The sequence below is a fragment of the Vigna unguiculata genome, chromosome 3, assembly GCF_037176805.1.
Source record: "Vigna unguiculata cultivar grain cowpea cultivar isolate G323 ecotype 2 chromosome 3, ASM3717680v1, whole genome shotgun sequence".
NCBI lineage: Eukaryota > Viridiplantae > Streptophyta > Magnoliopsida > Fabales > Fabaceae > Vigna > Vigna unguiculata.
In genome coordinates this window covers 67,937,787-67,959,807 of record NC_140794.1, presented here as the reverse complement: position 1 = coordinate 67,959,807, position 22,021 = coordinate 67,937,787, and the positions used below count along the sequence as shown (strand labels likewise).

The 22,021-nt window shown below is 34.5% G+C and overlaps 3 protein-coding genes across 3 annotated transcripts; 1 reads left to right on the top strand and 2 right to left on the bottom strand.

Moving 5' to 3' along the window:
* Positions 1-109: 109 nt before the first annotated feature.
* OVA2 (tRNA synthetase class I (I, L, M and V) family protein) lies at positions 110-9,271 on the bottom strand. Its single transcript, XM_028064675.2, has 22 exons — positions 8,987-9,271; positions 8,128-8,323; positions 7,895-8,049; positions 7,714-7,815; positions 7,506-7,575; positions 6,693-6,805; positions 6,495-6,563; positions 6,108-6,215; positions 5,724-5,871; positions 5,056-5,287; positions 4,616-4,902; positions 4,395-4,531; positions 4,133-4,280; positions 3,751-3,882; positions 3,319-3,447; positions 2,867-2,994; positions 2,590-2,754; positions 2,313-2,438; positions 1,976-2,049; positions 1,585-1,834; positions 779-958; positions 110-569 (listed from the first exon to the last, which is right to left on the bottom strand). The coding sequence occupies exons 1-22, from the start codon at positions 9,074-9,076 to the stop codon at positions 327-329; spliced, it is 3,282 nt and encodes a 1,093-aa protein (XP_027920476.2). The 5' UTR covers positions 9,077-9,271; the 3' UTR covers positions 110-326.
* A 1,793-nt stretch (positions 9,272-11,064) lies between these two features.
* LOC114175568 (P-loop containing nucleoside triphosphate hydrolases superfamily protein) lies at positions 11,065-14,093 on the bottom strand. The gene has a single exon (XM_028060321.2). It carries the CDS (start codon positions 13,967-13,969, stop codon positions 11,417-11,419), a length of 2,553 nt encoding a protein of 850 aa, XP_027916122.1. The 5' UTR covers positions 13,970-14,093; the 3' UTR covers positions 11,065-11,416.
* A 77-nt stretch (positions 14,094-14,170) lies between these two features.
* LOC114178320 (ABC subfamily C protein) lies at positions 14,171-18,147 on the top strand. The gene is made up of 4 exons (XM_028064152.2): positions 14,171-15,534; positions 15,901-16,172; positions 17,105-17,311; positions 17,492-18,147. The coding sequence occupies exons 1-4, from the start codon at positions 14,313-14,315 to the stop codon at positions 17,639-17,641; spliced, it is 1,851 nt and encodes a 616-aa protein (XP_027919953.1). The 5' UTR covers positions 14,171-14,312; the 3' UTR covers positions 17,642-18,147.
* Positions 18,148-22,021: the final 3,874 nt, after the last annotated feature.

The following is a 22,021-nucleotide window of genomic DNA, read 5'->3' as shown; positions in this document are numbered from 1 at the left end:
TACTTGGTTATTTCAAAATCAATTTTTACCATAATTCTATAAAATCACGATCTAAATCCATAGTTTATTTGGGCTGTTCCCACTTTGTTGACCTAAGTACGGGCAAACATAAACAAACAGGTCAAAATTTAAATGGAATTATGTCTGTAGTTGCGCTCAGTGGCATACAATAATTATTTATTCAATATGAGTAGTGAGCAAAAATGACATTGAATTGAAATAAATAACTCAGCATTCAACACTTACTTACTGAATGCATATACCAGTGAAGTAGTGAGAAAAAAAAAATGACATTTTGGAACTCAAACAACTTTGGTTCTAAAATCTTAACTGACTGCTGCTACCTGAGGGGGTGTCGGAACAGCAACCACATCGTAACAGCGACTGCAGAGAGTAGGGTGGTCCAAAAATGAACCAACCTGCTGTGAATAATTCCAGCATCTTTCACACTTAGAACCCGCAGCGCGAGATATACCAATCCACACTTTATTCTTCCCTTGAATTAGGCATTCACCACTGTATGGTATATTTACAGTATGTTCATCGTCCAATGATGGAAGAATCTCAGCCTGCACATTGTCAATCAAATTACAACATAATCCAATTTATTCTATTGTGCATCCAGGCTCAATTGGCAAGGATATATATTCCACTGCAATGTCAAAATATGAATCATAATTTGATGCTCCCTAAGCAAGATTTTAATAGTTCCAATCCAACGTCTTAATCTTCAAGTCAACTAGTTACTAAGAGAGAAATCACTCAACCACATACATACCTGAGATGTTATGAATAGACGGTGCAATGTATCGGCTTCATTTTTGGCTGCACACAGTTCGCGTAATTGGGATGCCAGGCTGGCTTCAGATGTATAGATATGAACCTTTGCATCTAGACTGGCCCCAATTAGTTTACCTGTTCGAGCAACTTCCAAAACTCTATTCACTTCTGTTCTCAGCTGGCAACACAAGTCTTGATTTAGAAACAAGCACCAACTTAAATAAAATATCTGATGTCATTGATTTCCTCATTGTACAGCTTAGCAAACAGAATGAAACAGATAATAAAGTATAAAGAGATTTCACACTTTCTTTCATTATCTGTACTTCACATTTACATCCTTATACATATGAAATTGAAATTTAGGAAAACCAACCTCGTAAAAGAGTGAAATAATTACCGAAACTGGACTACACTATAAAAATGAAAAAATCAATCAGTAGTTTCAGACTTCACAATTACTACTTGGATCAAGGAAATTGGTGACGCAATTCCTTTATCTCCCTCTCTCTCTGTGTGGGTGTGTGCATGATATCAAGACGAGTATATTACCAGAGATTATATAGTGGATAACATATCGACATCGTGAATTTATTTTGTGTAAAACAAAGAAAATGTTGACTTATTTTTGTATTTTGATCATTTAAAGGTGGTTATGTAGCCATGCTCTTATTTACCATCCTTAATGTTATAACATATCTTTTTCATGGGTAGAAAGGACTATCTTTTTGTTCTGTCATGAACCACGTGGAAAAATTGATTCAGATGGCATCAGCTTATCCTGAAATCTGAGATAAAGGGTACCTCAAGAATATTCTCCCAAAAATTAATTTCTTCTACAGGGAGGGCAAGCCATGTTTCATTTGAGAGGGGCCATCTTGATTCAAATACATATTCAGCAATGGAACCATCTTGAGTTATATACTGAAAAGGAAGATTCTGCCACACATCCTCGGCTAAATGGGGTAATATTGGTGCTAATATTCTCACAATTGAAAGGAGATGAGCTGCAAGAACTGTTTGGCAGCTTTTCCTCGTATAACTTGTTGATCCACTGCAAATTTTTAAGCGTATTGAGATGAGTTATGGAATTGAACAGAAACAATTAAGGAAAAACAGGCCTCTATTCCTTGATGCCATAAAGGAAGAGCATGTTAATTACGCTCAAAGAGGACGCTAAAGCAGAGAAACTTACCCAACATAAAGTCGATCCTTGGCAACATCAAAATAGAAATTTGACAGGTCAACAATAACAAACCTCTGCAAAATCTGACACAATGGAGGAGATAAATGTGAATTTTGAAAATCAACCAATTCAGTTGGAAAAAATCCACCAAAATGATATGCTTAAGCTTAATAAAAGTTCGATATAAAAGACTTCCCATATCACAACTTTCCAAGAATATATTATTATGTCTATGACACTGGATCCCTATAATTCTATTTCCTTTTTTCCCTCTTTAAGGGATGAACCCTATGCATAAACACGCATTACACATAAAGGAACGTTTTGTGAAGATATAAAAAATTACCTGAAATATTTTAAAAAACTGGTAATTTTCATAATTCCCTTGAATGCTTTTTACAACATTTTCAAGTTGAAAAAGTGCATGTTGATCAATCCTCGGAAGCTCATGGTATTGGATAGCGTATTCCGTCTGTCAATGAGACATAAGCAGAGATGACATAGTGGAACAAATATATAAAAACAAGAGATAGGCAAGTGACAATAGGCGGTAACTACAAACAAAGAAAATGAGAAGGTATCCATCGAGAAAAAAACTTGAACTTCAGTAGAATTTAACTTACTTTCCAGTCATGAAGATTTGCCAAGAGGTATCTCAAAGTTCCTCGCAACTTTCGGTAAACCTCGGACATTTGACGAAGAATCTGAGGGCCAATCATCACGTCACTTGTATAATCTACACTAGAAACCCAGAGTCGGAGGACATCAGCCCCATATGCAGGTGCCTCCTGTGAATAAACCAGATAAAAACCCTTGCTTGGGGAGCTTTAAGGAAAGGAAAATTATAGTCTGACAAAATTCCAAGACTAATTTATTTGATGCCCAGTCAACATGACTAACCTTTTGATTTTTACCTCCTTCAATCACAAAACGTGGATCCACAACATTACCCAATGACTTGCTCATTTTTAAGCCTTTCTCATCCAATACAAATCCATGTGTTAAAACACTTGAATATGGAGCCTTCCCTGTATCAAACAAGAAGGACAATTATATGGTATCAAGGATAGAAAACTAGTTGATAAACGAAAAAAAGAACACTACTGAACACAGAAAACCATACATACTACAACAATACACCATCTATCTCAGAAACAAACGCCTCCTATAGACAGTATTCGCTGCCAGCACAAACCACACATAATAACATGCTATCCTAATTACACATCAGTTATTTTAATTTGCCTAACCAGTGTGAGATAAACATTACTCCTGATAAAACCAAAAGAGGGACAAATAGTAAAAGTCTTAAAGATAATCAATATGATAAAATAAGTCCAGTAGCCTATTACCTTTCGTAGCTACACTTGTTAACAAAGAACTTTGAAACCACCCTCGATGCTGATCTGTTCCTTCAAGATACAAGTCTGCAGGATAACTAAGGGAATCTCTTTTTCCCAAGACTGCAGCCCAGGAGGAACCTGAAGTTAGAAGTAAAATGCCAAAGGAAACATCAGCATTGCTCAAGAAGCTGAGGGTTGGGAGTGAGGGATTAAGGATTAAGGTCCTAGATTCAATTCATGTGACGGAGGTCAAAAGAGTAATAAGAAAAAGGAACATCAACAAATAACTGGATAATCCAGTTATGGGCGTGGATCTGAAAAAAATAAATTAATTAAACATGTAGAACAGTCCCTGAACACAAAGGTGTAAATGGGAGTGATTGAGAAACACACGAAACCATGCATTTAGGGAAAAGAACTACTTGGACAAGAATATTGTACCTGAATCAAACCATACATCCATTGTGTCAGTTCCCTTTTCATATTCTGCTGCCTTATCACGATATTTACTTGGAAGGAGATCCTCTACTGTCATGTACCACCATGCGTCACCACCCTTTTGGGCTATGATAGCTGAAAAAGCATCAAATTAAAATAAAAGATCAATTTCACTATCTAATTACCTCCACAGAACAAGCATTTTTAGATAAGCACAAGCCATTAAACAATTTTAAATATTTACCACTGCATTCAACTACGTAGAATAAATCATTGTGCTGTCCATTAACATTTGGGATGGTAGATGTACCAAAAAAATACTAACCAGATAATTTATACTCTTGAGAATTAAGAAAATAGAAATTTACCACATTTGGGCTCTTACATTTTATATGATCAATTGTCTCTTCATTCATAAGAGGTTCTCTAGACTGAAGATGATAAAATACTGGAATGGGGACACCCCATGTCCTTTGTCGTGATATGCACCAGTCTGAGCGGCAAGAAGTCATTGCTGAAATTCTATTTTCTGCCTAAGGAATTCAAGTATATCAGCAACACAACAAGTGGCACATCTCTAAGAGAATACATGTTACAAATAAATGATATCATACAGCAACAGAAACTTGAAAAATAAAACAGCATACCTGAGGTGGAACCCATTTTACATGGTTAATAGCATCCATAGCAGCATGGCGAAATCCCTCCACAGATGCAAACCATTGCTCTGTTGCTCTAAATATTGTTGGTTTTTTTGTTCGCCAGTCATATGGATACTTGTGTTCTGTATCAGAGAAGATGGGGAATGACGATGATATAGTCAATAGTTATTTGCAGAATTCTTATGATTAGGGCAGAACAAACTTACCATATGATTCTTCCATGATGAGTGAGAGATGTTCATCCAAGTATTTTACTACAGCAGTGTTACCTTCACCAAGAACATCAAGCCCACTAAATTGCCCAGCTTCTTCAGTGAACTTTCCATCATCATCTACTGGAGAAAATATGGGTAGTCCATATTTCTGGCCTGTCACGTAATCCTCCTGACCATGTCCAGGAGCTGTGTGGACCAGTCCTGTTCCTGTTTCTGTTGTAATATAATCACCACCAATCACAACAGGACATTCCCTATCATCTACTGGATGGATATACCTGAGACAACAATGTATACCCTCAGCGTAAAGTTTTCTTCCCCCAATATTGTAAAAGGTAAAACAATTATTAACATGAAATATTATGGAAATAACAGCAAAATCAAAAAGGACGTAAGAGAAAGTAATCATTAATTTGCATACTTCCAACAACCTGTAGTTTTCCAACTCTGAACCCAATTGCTTTGTCTTGACAACAAGCTTCACACCCCATTTTGCCTCTAAACTTGGCACAAGCTCTGAAGCCACAATAAGAAATGGCTTCTTCTCATCCTCCAAAATAAGCCCAAGCCCTTTCTTTTTTTTTCCACCAGATGCAGGGTCAGGCTCCAGTAATGACTTTATTTCAACAACAGCATATTCAAGCTTAGGATTCACCGCAACAGCTGAGTGTAGAACAGTAGAATGCAGGTAAAGAAGAGAAGGAGTGACATAAGACGGTTAAATTAAAAAACATTTAAGAACAAAAATGAGTTAAATCTTTGAGATAGCAATTTTTGGGCCAAAAATAATACACTATATTTTTATGTGCCAAATAGTTAGCAAGAATTAATCATATACAAGATATTGGAAAAAGGACAACCTGCATTGACTACAGCACGTTAAGTAGTATGCCTATTATATCAAATGATTCAGTTAAACATTATAAAAAACAATGGATACAGAAATTAAGAAAAATATGTAATTCTGTTTATCACTGAGACTTTGTGAACGGAATAAGTACAAGATGGGGAAATGGAAACCACTAAAATCATAGGAACTGTAAAAGACATCCAGAAACAATAAACTAACACGAAATATATGACTAAATATGAAACATACCTGCATTGGCAGGAATAGTCCAGGGAGTTGTGGTCCATACAGCCAAGCACAAATTTGGAAATTCTTGTAGTAGGGAACTTGATGTTAACGGAGCACTCACAACTCTAAAATTGGCATATATGCTTCTTGAAACATGCTTTTCAGGGTACTACATAGAAATCAAACAGGTAGAAATGTAAATACTCTAAGCTCCATCAGATCAGATTTTAGAGAGAAACTGCATGCGTATATGTGGATGGACATACACAGAAATGTATATGATCTTTGTATGTATACATATATAAAACTATGCAAGTTCTACCTACACTATACACATTGGAAGCATTAATATTTAGGATTTATGGTTCATATTAAGAAGAATAACATAATGGTATATCATTATACCTCCAACTCAGCCTCAGCAAGTGCTGTTCGTGATGAAGGACTCCAGTGAACAGGTTTTCTTCCTCTGTATATATAGCCTTTCAAGGCCATCTGGCCAAACACTTCAATCTAAAAAATTATAAGAACAAATTATGAGGGTTGCATAACAATAATCAGTAGCACAGTTTGAAGTCAAGCACCAGAGAAAGCAACAAAACTAAAGCAAAAAACAGCATTCTTGTTAAATATAGTAATTATTTGGTTATTTGCTTGCACAACATTCCTAACTGAAAGTAAAGACATAGGCTTTCACAAATATATTATACAATGATAAGACACATTGAAGTGCTAAAATCATGTTTGATTAACACGCATGTCAGGGTAAATGAGAAAGGCTGTACCAGCTACCTGGGCTGCTTCATATTCGGGGTCTAGAGTGAGATAGGGATCATTCCAGTCTGCCCAAACTCCATAGCGCTGTAAACAATTAGTAACATGCTTAAGTTACAAAATTTCCTTACTAATTAGAATAAAAAGTAAATGTGAAATTGTTAATTGTGTATAAATAAACAAAAAATATTACAATAGAATGAAAAGAGAGAGGACCTTAAAAGATGACATCTGTTTCTTAACAGTTTCTTTGGCAAATTTAGTAGCCTTTGCTCTCAACTTTAACGGTGTGAGGTCACTTCTAGCCTTTTGATCCAGTGACTGCAAAACTGAAGTAATTCAAAACAACCATGAAGTATTTTGATTTCAACGTAATTTGTGACAACGAAGATAATGTTTAACCAAAAAAAATAATCGTAAATTTTCATTTTTAATAGAAGTGCAAACTTTTATCCTATTATTTGCTAGTAGACAAGGATAAGAAAAGTGTGGGAGAGAGATATGAGAAAGAGAGAGATGCGCAAGAGGATTAATTATGCATACCTCAACTTAGAAGTGTCATGGAGTCGAACACTTTTTTCACACTAGCACTTATCCTATATTTTAGACATTAGGTGTGTCCATGTTTGATTTTGTGCTCATAGGAGATAATAGGTAAGATAAGTCCAGAAGAGAGAAAAAGGAAATACGAAATAGAGAGACTGGAAAAAAGGTGTATACAGATGAGAGTCATATGCGTTAGTGGAAGGGAGAAAGTTGGGAGGAGAGAGTGATGCAAACATGCACCAGAATTTTGAGGTAAGAGTTGATAATGAGATAATGGAAGAAAGAAAGAATTTCCAACAAATGCTCCAAATGCATTTATTGATAAAACGCATAACACAATTCCATCTGCAACTACTCCATATAAGACGTCATTCAACTTTGACGTGTGCCAAACACAAAAAGGAAGGATCAACACAAGACACTCTTGAATACAACATAGTATGAGAACTAACCACATCTAGTTATACTAACATTAATACTTGCCTTTTAATTCAATTGGTAGACCATGACAATCCCATCCAGGTATAAAATTAACTTTATAATTTTGAAGAACCTGCAGACAAAAAAAAATATTCTCAAAATATCAGTGCTTGGTGCCTATTTGAGATTAATATATTGTTGCACGTGTTAGATATAATCAAAACAAAAAAATATGCTTCAAATGTTACATTTCGATAGCAATAAAACATACCTTATATCGATTTATAATATCCTTCAAAATTTTATTTAAGGCATGCCCTATGTGAAGATCACCATTAGCATATGGAGGGCCATCATGAAGAATAAAATTTGCCTGATCAAGTAATTTAGAATAGGTTAATGCTTTCATATAGCTAGGAGTTAAACAGGTGAGAGGACAATCCAAAACTTACTCCGCTATTTTTCTCAACAACTTTCTTGAATACTTGATTCTCTTCCCAAATTTTCTGAATTTCAGGCTCCCTTACTGAAGAATTAGCTCTCATACCAAATGTTGTCTTGGGAAGATCAACAGTGTGCTTGTATTTTCCATCTTCTTGCTTGATTCCTAAAGAAATAAACAGGACAAGCAGCAATGGATTAGAAAAAAGGAGTACAAAGTAATGTGAAATAGAAAATAGACTACCTTCCGAAGCTTTCTTTCCTGCCATCACTGGCCCTCGTGATCTTCGCTTTGAAGAACATATATTGTCCCTCGAATAAGTACAATAGTATGATACGTTTGAGATAGATACCACTTTAACTGATGAGATCCCTCGGGAATGAAACAAGCCAACAGAGTTAGTTCCCCTGGAAGAGGAACAAGCTGTTCGTAATAGCACCTGAGAATGTTAAAAAAAGCATGTCACACCGATGTAATACAGGTTACCGCAGCAGAGAGAGAGAAATCCATCAAACCATATCGAGAATTAGTTGTCAAATTCAGACTTTAATATTTTTGATAAACTCTTGAATTCCTATTAATTTTATCCACCACCACATTTTGAAAAACTTGCAAAAAAGCACGTCAACAATAATTCTTGGGAACAACAAATATTTTTGGGCAGATTTTTTTATTTTGTTGCAACTGTGAGACGAACGGCGTTCCCAGGAAGACTAGAACACCAACGCAAGCATAATCCACGATTTTAAGGAGAACTTAAAACAATGAAGGGAAAGTTTCTGAAGCACTTCACTCTGGTAAAAGCAAACAATAATTTGAATTCTCACTCAGACAAATCATCGAACACATCGTCTATCTCGAGCTAGAAGGATAAAAAAGCCACCGTACACGTTCAATGCGTGACTAACAGGAGCAGTTTGATTTCATTGGCTAAACGGAAAAAGAATATATCTTTTACGGACACAAGGCGATCAATCCACTGTGACAAAGTGTGAATTGAAAAAATAGTAAACAGCAGGTCAAACTTAAGGTGTTATTTATGAAACGCAGCACAGTGGGTTGAAAAAATGGTGGTTAGCGTCGAGGAAGGAGCATTAAATACCTTGTAAGGAGAGGAATGCGCCATGGTGGATTGCGTTGGTTTGAAATTGAAAGCAGAGGAATTTGAAGTGAGGGATTTGAGAAGAGACATGATGGGAAGAACTCAACTCAACTCAATTGAGTGAGGAAGAAACGAAGATTCATTCATTCATTCATTCTTCGTTCGGATAACTCGGATTCTCCAACCTAAGCCACACTCACTACCATTTCTTTCTTGCGTTCGTCTTTTCGCCAACAACTATTGTCTATTACTACTCCTCAAAACGAGTAGATAACTTGTTTAAAATTTGTTCTCTCAAAAGTGCTGTCGATATTATTTATTTTTTTAATATGTAAATTTCATGATAAATTCTCTTCAAATAAAATTATAATAAACCACTGCCTTAAATATATGACAAATATGCTTTTAACGAGAGTTAATTTTACCGGATTGTCTATGAAAAAATTCAATATAAAAACACAGCAAATTCACGGAGTTTTGTGTTAGGATTATCAAACCATTACTCGCCACACTTTAAATAAACACTAGATTAACTCCATTTTTTATAAAAGAAAATTACATATAATTAACTATACGAATTAAAATTACACGTGTATTCGTCGGTGTTAAATAAATTATATTTTTTTATAACTACGTAGTTTTTTCTTTTATTTTTTTTTGGTTTGTGTAGTTAGTTGATTTTCGGAGTCGTTTTGAGTTTTTTAAATATATTTTTTTAATAGGCTTAAATACCTTTTTGGTCTGCATTTTCGTAGTGTTTGTTGTGGATGGTCATCATTTTCACATAATGTCTAAAATGGTCCTCATTTTGACCGAATATTTAGAATAGTCCTCATTAACATAACATGTACCGGTGGTAGGTTTGTAGTAGGGTGTGTTACGTGTACTGTACAGGTGGCTAATTAAAGTTAATTTTTTAATTTAGGAGAAATTTTGCAATTAGGAAAATTTCTTTATCTTCGTCTTTCTTGAGTTGAGATTTGCAGAGGAAGCAGATAATACTTGTCATTTCATCATTGGATTGCAATTGCACTCTTCATTTCAATTTTCCAGTTAATCATCAACAAGGTAAGTGGGTTCGGGATTTTCTGGGTTGTATTTGTTCGTGGGTTAGGGTTTTCGTAATTCTATTTTTAGGTTTGTTTGCCTTTTTCATATTAGTCATTGCCATCGAATAAATATCTGATGTGGCATTGGTAAGATGATACTGTTTTATTTTATTTTTGTGATACTATAATGTCACGTAAATTTGAATATATTATAGACAAAATAGTTTTAATATTAAATTTGATAGTGAGTGCTTAACTTAAATTGAATTTAGTTTTCTTCCTATTACTAACTCCTTTATTGACAATAAAATGTTTCCTTATTAATGTTTCTCCTTTGGCGCATAAAAATAATGCAACTTTGCTTATAGTTGAAAATTATTTCTACCGCATATATATATATATATATATATAAATAATCATATAGACTTTGTGATCAATGAGATGATTTGATTATTTATACTTTTTTAATTACTTTTCATTATTTTTAAGACATGAAGTGCCTTTTTTAAAGCATGTAACTTCATACATTTTTAAGTACTTATTATTTGGATAATGATACTTTAATCCATTTTTTTATCCACTTTTTAATTTACCATTTTTATCACTCTTAGATTATCTATTTTGATATTTTTTAATAATGTGATGTGATGATCTAAGAATGATAAAAGTGGTGGGTTAAAAATAAGTCAAAAAAAGTGAGTTAAAATATCATTATCCTACTTTATTTGTTTTGCTGTATTGCATAACATCTGCATGGAATCCAGAAAATCAGGTAATGGTTACAAAACAGCATTAAACACTTCAAGATAAATTTGAAAGTATCACACAATTAGATTATCTATTTTGATATTTTTTAATAATGTGATGTGATGATCTAAGGATGATAAAAGTGGTGGGTTAAAAATAAGTCAAAAAAAGTGAGTTAAAATATCATTATCCTACTTTATCTGTTTTGCTGTATTGCATAACATCTGCATGGAATCCAGAAAATCAGGTAATGGTTACAAAACAGCATTAAACACTTCAAGATAAATTTGAAAGTATCACACAATCATTGAATTCAACACTTCAGATGTGGGAATATATGCTTCCATTTTTTTAAAAGAAGTACAATCGTGGAATTTTCTAACCATGAATTGCAAACCAAGTTATAATGCATTGGCACTGTTGTTTATTACTGCGTAAGTCCCCTCTAAAAATGCATTACTTTCAGTAGCTAAGGTTTGAAACAGAAAAATCAGCAACAAAGCTAATAATGCTAACATTCTGACCCTCCAGTGGTGGCATGACTACCGAGAATTGACATCACAGAAAAGCTGAGACGTGAATTCAGCTATCATATCTAATATTCAACAAAATCATTGCCAAGTGAATGTCTAGGTCAATTCCAATTGGCAGAAAATTTTAAATGAGCAGGAGACTGCAACAACGAAGAAATTTCATGGCACAGAGGCTGGGAATTGTCCTGGAAGAAAAAGTGCTTCCAATGATCGAAGAGCGTTTGAGGTCTTGAAACAGAAGACACTTCAGATAGGATCTTCAGAGAGAAACACAAAGCTAATAATTGGCTTCTCCATCTAAGTCCATTGGGAAGCACACAGTCCCCTGACATATTCTTTCCACATAATGGATGGTTTTCAACAAGAGCCACTGGACACATGAAACTTGGACTCAATTGACACAGATTACGCACGGCTTGAGTAATTGACTGTTGAAAAAGATAGGATTTTTGAGCAACAAATACTTCATAGCTCAAAGGGGATCCTGATGATCCATCCAAAGGAACAGAGGCAGCATGTGTCAGAGCAAGAATTGCATGTTGCCATATTGAGGGACCGAGAGAACTTGTGATTGACCTTATTATCGGTAAATCGTTTAAATCTCTGGTTTGAAAATCTGCTCGATCAACATAAAGAATGACATCTGGAGGAAACTTTTTCATATATCTCTCTATACATGACAACATCTTTCTGTTGTAAGCTTGCTCCTTCATAGAGGACTTCAGAGCAGGTGTGTCAAGGATTCTGATCTTGATTCCATCTATAGTTCCACAAACCTCTTGTACAGATGTTGTGGCAGGTTCAAATGCATTTGTCACAACCTTCATTTCACCAAAAATAGAATTTATGGTTGCACTCTTTCCCACCCCACTTTCCCCAAGAACTAGAATGTTCAAAGAGAAGTCTAAATCATCCGAACAATTTTCTTCAAACTTCTTCGCTAATGTTTTTGCTGATCTTATGACAAATTCCTGATTCAAGCGCCTTTCAATATCTGCAACCAACCTATACAAAACTTTAGAAACCAAGGAATCTTCAAGAGATAAATTTACTCGCTGGACAAGCCTCAAGAATTTCACACTTATGGCCTGCGTCTTCTGAATTTTTTCCTTTTCTTTCTCAGTTATGCTCTGCTGGAAACCGGTTCGAGCATTGCTATATGGTAAGGAGCTGAGACTACCTGGAACTTCCAGAAAGATCACACTCGATTCATCAGTGGAGGTGACTGTACTTGAGCTGCCATCTGATTCAGCATCACCATCAGCATAGATAAATCGGACTTTTGCATCATCCTTGGGTAAGTTCACCGTTTCATGTGAACTCCTGATGACTCGTATTTCTTGAGGATCATTTCCAGAACCTTTTGAACCCAAAAGAATAGAGAGAGCTGAAATTTGTTCCTTGAACTGCTCAAGGGCAACCGACATCAACCCTGCATGTCCATCTGAAGCACAACTTTCACTTTCTGATTCTTGACATGCGGGGTTTAATTCAACTGTGGCCTCTTCATCAGGTTTTTCCGCATTTTGATGTGAACGGTAATCACAAAACAGCTCATCTTCTTGATTAACCCCTAAAATGGATTTAGACAAATCCTTTTCCAGAAAACATTCTTGAAGAAGTTTAGGATAAAAATGTTCAGAAGATTCAACAGTAAGAGTTTTGTTACCCTCAAAAGCACCATAATTGGATTCAAAACCAGCAGAAGAATCGTGGAATTCAGCATTTGAGTTTACCCCAGATGTAGTTATACTTACCAGATTCTCACAGTCACTCACTTGATCAGCAGCAACACCTCCATCTGCATTAGCTTCCGTGGTTTGAGTTGGTGTACTGTACTCAACATTTTCCGCAAAAGCTTCAGACACAGGTTCACCCGCCATGCAATGTACTTGGGAATTATGTTCTGGTAGATCATTGAAACTCATATCCCATTCCTGCATTAAGCTGTTGCTATAATCTTGACAGTCCTCAACACCGTCAGCCTCAATCAACTTATCACTCCCACCCAATTCGTCGAACACCACTCTTGCCAAGCCAAATTGCTCGTCTTGTGAATGCTGCGACATAACATCTGAATGCGTTGCACTAGAAGTCGAGTATTCATCACAAGCAACCCTAATTCCAAGAACTTGGTCCTGACCTTGCTCATCATCCAAATACAGTTCCTCGCCGTCACTACCAGTGAAAGATTCAAAATCACTCGCTAGCAATGATTGACTAACCGGTAACGAGTTTACAAAAACAGAAGGCTCGTAATTTTCTTCTTCGGAGTCCAGAAGCTCAATTCTGGGCGCACCAAAATTGTTCCCCGACACTCTCGCAAGACTCAACATGTCCCCTCTTATTGCTTCTTCTTCCTCCTCTTCCTCCTCTTCTTCGTCATTAAAAGTAGACAAATGAGCAAAGGGAGTAACATGCAAAGGTGCGGCGTGCATGGGAGATAGCTCCACACACTCATCAACTTCAACAAACTCTTCTTCTTGCTCTTCCTGTTCTTGTTCTCCTTGGGAGGTGTAATCAGATTGAGAAAGTGTGCCATTACTTGAAACGCCGGCTTCAGAATCATCGTCTTCGAGGGTAAGAGGAGCTCGAATTTGAAGAGGAACAGAGTTGGCGAAGAAGAAGAGTCCCTTTGAGTCTGAAGAAGCCATGCGGTGCGGGATTGAGACTTGTTCATACAAAATTCAAAAATCCGAGATTTCGACAACCTATCCTTTCGGACATATTTGAAGACAAAAAGAAGTTGGGCCAAACCCAAAAGACGCGGGTAATAAGTTGGGCCAAAGCAGGCCCAGCAAGGACTCGGGGTCAGGGTCAGGGTCAGACCAGGAACGATTATTACGGTGAATTCTTCAACGGTGCAGACTAACTGTAACTGAACGCGAGCTTAGCTTCTTCTCCTGTTCCTTCTTATGGAGGAAGAAACTGACCTAAGCAACAAGCATCCTCACTGAGGTTTCGAAATCTCACGGAGCTTCCACTTTCCTTGTGCCAATGGCGAGTGCGCAATACGCACTCTCGTCTCTTCTGACGTCTCACGCTAACGGACGAACTCTTCGTCGTATTCCAGTTTATTCAAAACGGCAGAGGAAAAACCATTTGCGACCCAAAATTCTCAGAACCCAACCCAAACCCTACCCACTCCCACTCCCTGTTCTACCTTCGCCCACGCCGCCACATCCTGTCGCCATTCCACAAGAAAACAACAACCTCAGTGTCGAGATTCCCTCCAACGAGACGCTCGCCGGAGTCGTCGCCGGGGAATCTGAAAATATGAAAGAGTTACTGGTTTCTGAGGTTGCCGCGAGGGAGAATGGTGTTTTTGAGAAGGTTTCCGTGAAAGATATCTTCAAATACGGGGCTTTGTATTTTCTGGGGATTCTGGTGGTACAGACGATTTACGCCGTTTGGGCTACAGGGAATTACAAGGACAACCGCCAATATGGAGATTTGGAGATTGATGGAAGGGAAAGTGAGGATGGGAAGACTGTGTCGTTGCCGATTAATGGTGTTTCTGGGGAACAACTTTTAATGGAGGCGAAAATCGAGGAAATTAGGCTAATGGCGAAGGAAGCGCGGCGAATTGAATCGGAGAAGAAAGGGGAAGAGGACGTGGAGGATGAGGATGTTGAAACTGATGACAATGAAGGTGATGTTTCTAGTCGTAGAGATGATATTGAGAAAGAGATTAGTGAGCGATTGATAAAGCTGCAGAATAGGTTAAATAAGATAAATGTTAGGGCTAAGGATGTTACCAAAGCGTTACAGATGGATGCTAGTGAGAATTCTGCTGCTGGAATGGATAGGGGTGTCAATAAGAATATGAATGAGGGAGACGATGCATTGGTGTTTAAGAAGAAGTATAAATTTAGAAGCCCTTCTGCTGAGGCTACAAAATCTCCCAAGGGATTTCCGGGGACCCGAAATTGGAAAGGTTCTGATGCAATAAAGAGGGATTCAGCGGGTGAGGAAACAGCTCAAGATTATGGAAGTGATGCTTCTGACCAAGCCCCAATGTTACGTGAAGATAAACAAGTGAATGATCAGGATGCTGCTAAGCAGAAGAGTGTTTCTAGTGTTCCTTCGGAAGAAAGGGGAACATTTGTTGATGACGCTTTCAAAGTGATTCAAAATGATGTGAAGAATTTGAAAGAGAAGATAGAGACACCAGATATGAAGACAAACGATGGAAATAAAACTAGAAGGACTAACAATGGTAATGTGTTCAATTCATAACTTATTTCTAAATGGTTTTTCATATCTATGGTTTATCTGAATACTTAAACACTACATTCCATTTTTCTTGCATAGCTTGATGGAGTGACACATTTTGAAATACCTTTTATTTTCCCGAATTGTTGGCTATGTTTTTTTTTTTTTCTTTTTGCGCCACTGTTCAAATTTTAGTATACAAGTCAGTAAGACTTTTGTATAATTTAGCATTTTAAATAAATAGAACAAAGAATGTACAGATTTTTCTTTTTAGGTTTTGGCTGTTCACTTGTTCCAAGAAGAAGCCAGTGAAATATAGGTTGGTTTATTATAAATGTAGCACAATTTGAGTTAACTTCGATGTTTTTAGGTGATGCCAGGGAGACTGCTCCTGGGATATCTTCGATGGAAGTGATACAGTCAAGAAAATCAAGAGACTTGAGTACCCAAAATTCTCAGGGTTTTGAGGAAGAAAACCAGGACACAGGCATAAGTTTTGAAAAGGATGATGTGCACAGTGTAAATGGCAATTCAAGACATGGATTAACTAAAAAACATTCACCAGCTAACAGAACCAAACTCAAAGTTAAGCAAGCAGATACAGAGACTGATTTGTGGTGGCTGAACCTCCGTTATGTGTTTGTGAGTGCAAGAAAAATTGTTTTTGTTTTCTTGTTTTTCATTTGCATAATATGTCTACCCAATATTAGAAAATATTTTTATACTTGTAATATAAAATTTAAAATAAAAATTTAATAAGTAAATCAACCAATATTTTTCATAATTTTTTAATCCTAAATTTTGTAGAAGCAATACCTGCACGTTGGAGTTTGTTATCCAACTCTGTTAAGTTTTATAACGTTATACAAAAATCTGAGAATGGAACAAATTGTTTTTAACGTGATCATTTTGTTTAGGTAACAATGCCGCACATTGTGACATTGGTTGCTGTTTTTCTTGTAAATAGCTCGTCGAGGGTGGAATAACATACAGTTAGAACGTATAAAATTCATTCATGCTTTAAATTGAAATATATTGGAGTATTTAGTGTTCATGAGTTCGTGAATCTTTTTTGCACTAGACTGATTGACATATCTTGGGAGAGAAAACTCATCACGTTCTTCTAAAACAACAGCACTTTAACTCATTCATTATATATATCATGCTAATCTGAACTATATTCTCTATTATATTTATCATTTGTGTTTATATTATAAACATTATTTGTGTTTTAATTTCATGGGTAACACTATTGTTTGTGTTAACTGTTCTAACTTCCTATATTAATTTTTTTATGTAACACCCTACACTTCATCATTATGAATCTTCGAAACTTCATTATTGTTAAGTCTGTGAAACCTATAAAATTTTCTCTTTTATATCAATTAGTTTATGAGTTAATCCTTAAAAACTTTGACAAAGCCATTGTCCTGGATGTTGTAGGAAGCAAATACACTGTAAAACTCTTTTGGTACTGGTATAAGTTTGCTTGTGCCATCATTTAGTCATTTATACATGTCCCTGTTTGTATCCAGTTGCATCTGATTATAAAGTCACTATCTATATTTGTGAAGGTCATTCTCATGCGAAGAGATTCCAAGGAAGGATCAGAAGGTTTCTATAGCATAATGCTCACATCTAATGAACAGGACCAAAGTGATGATTCCTTTACTGTTGCTTTTGAGGATCGTGTTGATGCCAACAACTTCTGTTTTCTATTGCAATCATTTTTCGAAGATTTGGAGTCTTTTAGTGCTGATGCAGTTCCAGTGTCAATTAAAGTAAGGATCTTACATGTTCTAACATATAACTGAAATGTCTCATTACTACCCTGAACCGGGCATATGAAAATTGGAATTGATCATTTAGCCGCCAGTTGTATGAACCTATAGTTAGCAGTAAACTGTACAATCATGTTTGATACATACCTTGTCCTGAAGTGCACTACTAATAATTTGCAGGAACTGAATGAAGAAATACTATCTCATGCCAAGAAAGTGGTAGTGGTGAAAAAGAGGCAGCTTCAACTTTATGTTGGGCAACCACTTGCTGATGTTGAGATGGCCCTGCGCGCCATAATAGAACAAGGTCAAAATGTATCATCGCATTGATATGTATGATTGTTACTTTATCAAGTCCCACAAGAAATGTCCATGGTGAAGTCTTCAAGAAACGAAACGGCAACTCTACCACAATTGGTGGTCATGGTATATGTGGACACTTGGTGAAATTTCACTGTTTCACTATCAGATTCAAAAGTTGGACTTGATGGAGCTAACTTCTGGCAAAGAGCTGAAGTATGCTTTTTACTGACTGAATCTCGATGATCTGCCTTTTGGAAATTCTTCCTGGTATTTTAGTTTCAATACCCACGTGTCTTCCAAAGGGAAGTCCGTGCATATTTTTAGAGTTGCTAGGGTTATTGGGAGTAGGTAAGGGGTGGGATATGCGAGGAGATTCATAGTGTAGTTGTTATGCAAATCTGAAATTTTGAAAATCAATTCAGATTGCGAGAATAATAAATTTTATTCAAGCATTACCCCTCACGAGTGTTTGTTTCTACACATTCAAGTTTCTGAATTCGTCTAAGTATGACTATAGATTGGAAGTGCGTAAACATAGCTCCTTGTGCAGTCTTATAAACTTTTTTATCACGTTTCCTTCTTCTGTTCCTCTTCTTCCAATAAGTGCCTCATACATTGAAGATGAAATACATTGTGCTGCATCTCTTCCCTCTGACGGTCTATTTTGTTTGGATTAATCGATTTCAATTCTACGTCGAGAGCCAGTATTATGGATAATTGTTTTCACTTTTTTTTTACCTTGATTTTGGGTTAGAATCAATTTGGCGGTTATTCAAACACGTTAAGACCCTCAAAGGATCGTATTGCTCCTCCTTTAGCTTTCAATTTGTAAATAATCCCAAGTGTAAGTTGCTTAAAAATATGTTTGACTTCTATGCAAATTTTATGGTTCATCACTCATAACACCATCCTTTCAATGTCATACTTTTTCACATAATTTTGCTAGTAACTAAGTTCCACACCATATTCAAGCCTTGAATTCATTGAGGTTAATTCAAGTTGCAATATATGCTTAATTCGTTGGTGATTTGTTGGGTTGGGCGAGTCAAGTGTCTACTCAAGGAGAATGTTTCCGGAACTTTAAATATTTCTTATCATTAAAAATTGGTTGATGTATTATATTTAAATTTAAATATTGTTATAGTGTAATGGATAATTAATTGTAATTTATTAGCATGGTAACATTTAAATAAAGTTAGATGTATATGTGTCAATGAAAGTGTATAATGTGATGATACAACATGTGATGAATTGTAAATATAATTATTCCCAAAAACTAAAAAATACTGTTGTGGGATATATAGGTTGTGCATTTGGATTTTGCCAAAGAGATATTCAAATTCTACTTATATTTGAATTAATGCAGTAAGACGAGAGTTGAAGGAAAATTCTATAATATAATAGTGGTGGATCTTTAAGAAAAACTTTCTTAAGAGTGCCAAAATGAATATATGAAAATGTTGGGATGTCAAATATATCAAATATACTAAAATTAAAAAACCATTACTTTTATTTATATGCTAATTAATATATATATATATATATATATATATAACGATGGGATGAGCTAAAAATTTGTTGCTATTGGTGCTTAGTAAATCATAGGAATTTACCATATCAAATAAATAAAAATATTTTTTTTTTGTTTTGGTAACAACTTAATAAATAAGGTGTGACGATGTAAATTTTTGAGCCTGATTTAACGCATGTGATCATAGATATAGTCAATTGGCTGATTTTATTATACACTTGATTCTAATATTGATTAAATTAAGGAATTGAATTTTGTATCAATTACAAATATATCAACCATTTTGTGTTTGTAACGGGTATGATTTAATATATACATGTTGTATGAAAGTTTTAAAAGTCGGTGAGAATTTTATTTTTGGAGATTTATAAATATAATATGATTCATTATAATGAGAAAAGCTTATTTTGAAGAAATTTTAAATGGAAATATAAATATTATGTAAAATTTATTTAACTTGCATCGATTATTAATAATGTATCTTTTAGGTAGTGTTTGTTTCAAGGTTTAAACTATTGGTAAGGATGTATATCCATTCATCGACGATGTTTGTATCAGCTGCAGGAACGGAACTATTATGGGACAGGGAGAGCCACGGCTCCCTAACCGTTTTTGATTTCACTTTTTTTTTATATATTTAAAAAATAATATTTAAAAAATATTATTCTATTTATATTAATTATTTTTATTTTATTTTATTTTCTATATATTTAAAAAAATATATTTATATATTATTACTTTATTTATATATTATTATTTTATTTATATATTATTACTTTATTTATATATTATCACCTTATTTATATTAATTTAGTTTGAAAAATCTATTTTAAAATTTAAAAATCACGTTTTGTTCTCTATTATAATTTTTTATACTTTTCTATTTGGTTTCTCTCTTCCGTGCCTCCAACTCTTTCTCCCTTTTTATTTCCATCTCAATTTTTACCATCAATTCCTTATTATTTTTAAAATCAAATTGTACTACGGCAAAATTGAAGAGTTCATCTTTTGAGTAAGTTCATCTTTTTCTTTTTATTTTTGAAGCAATATGTTTCCCTCTTGTATGTGACTTTTCTACGCTCTAGGCATATATCTATCTGTTAGAGATCATAAAATCATGCTTTAATTATTGATCAAACTCTTCTTTGTGTAGATAGAGCTATTTTAAGCTTTGAAGTTGTGTAAGGGAAGAACAAGATTAGGAATATACTCTAAGGTAGGGAAGCTAATCATTTAGAAGTTATTAGTTTTCTTAAAATATTGAGTCTTGCTTTTAAGATTTAATTTTGGGTATTCATAATTTTATCTTTTTGTAAATAGGTGAGAGGTGAAAAATTTATATTAGAAAAATTATGATAAAGAGTAAAAGAATTGATTCTTTTTTCAAGAGGAAGGCTTGTGATGAAGATGAAAAAAATGCATCTACGTCATCTAAAATTGAGAAACTTTATGAGAATCCAAATATTGAAGAAAGTGAAAAATAACTCTCTAAGGTTCCCAAAATTACACATAATGAAGTTGAAAATACTTTAGAACGTGATCCGGGAAAGCGTCTTCAAATTTGGCAATAACCACCAAATCAAATTGACGAGGTACGAAGGACTTATCTAAAATGGGGTCCATATCAAATGCGTCTAGAAAATTATCCATTTTTTGGTAAAGATGATCATCCAAGAAGATTTCAGTACACATGGTTTAGCTTATTTCCTTCATGGTTAGAGTATTCGCCATTAAAAGATGTTACATATTGCTTATTGTGCTATCTTTTTAGTAAAAAACCAAGCGGACAACCTGGCTCAGATGTTTTCATTGTTACAGGTAATTGAGTTTATTTTCATTGAATTCTAATTGGCAATAAGTTTATTGTCATCAACATGTTTTAACTTTTTGAATGTTATTTTATAGGTTTTAAAAATTGGAGGAAAGTTAATAATGGAACTTTTGTTTTATATTAAAGAGCGTAAAGGAGCACTCTGAATAAAGGTAACTTTTGTTTTATATTATTGTTGATGATAAACTTTATGTTACTATTTCATATATATTATTGTTATATTGTTTAGATTCTATTGTCATGAATGCTTATTTTGAATAAAAAAAATTATGTAAAAAAATTAATTTTTTTTAATTAAAAGAAATTATTATTTTTTAATTAAAAAAATTATATATAACAAATATAATTTGACACCCCTACAATTTTTGGTCAAATTCCGCCACTGATCAACTGATTTAGAAGAATATATGAGAATGGATGTGGAAGGATGGAGACAAATATTTGGCTTAACATCTTGAAGAAATATGAATGGATATATGGTTCACACTTTCTTTGAATATTTAAGTAACATATCCTCCCTTTAATAATTGCATGCATGAGTGGGGAGAAAACCCATAGGAGGAAACCCTAAGTATAAAATATGTTTTGTACATTTTGAAAACTAAAATGTTTCTTTAATCTCACTACTGAAAAGAAAAGGTGTAATAATAATAATAATTATTATTATTATAAATTATATAGCTGTAATTTTAAATAATAATTTTAATTTCATTTTAATATAATTTTTATTATTTATATTTAAAATTTATATCATTTTTATTCTAAAAGTAAAATAGTAATCATCTAAATTTATTTATTAAAATATTTTTTAATTTATCATACTTGTTACACTATACACAAATTTTCATCTCAAATATACCAAAATCACATTATCTATTCCTTGATCCAAATAACAACATAAATTTTTCTCTATCACTTCAAATTCATTCATTCACCTTTCCACACATCCAGTCCCCTCCCCTCCCCTCTTCGGTCTAAACTCCGTGAAATCTTAGTTAGATATTAAGTATTGATACATATATTTAACTTTAAATTTTACCGATTA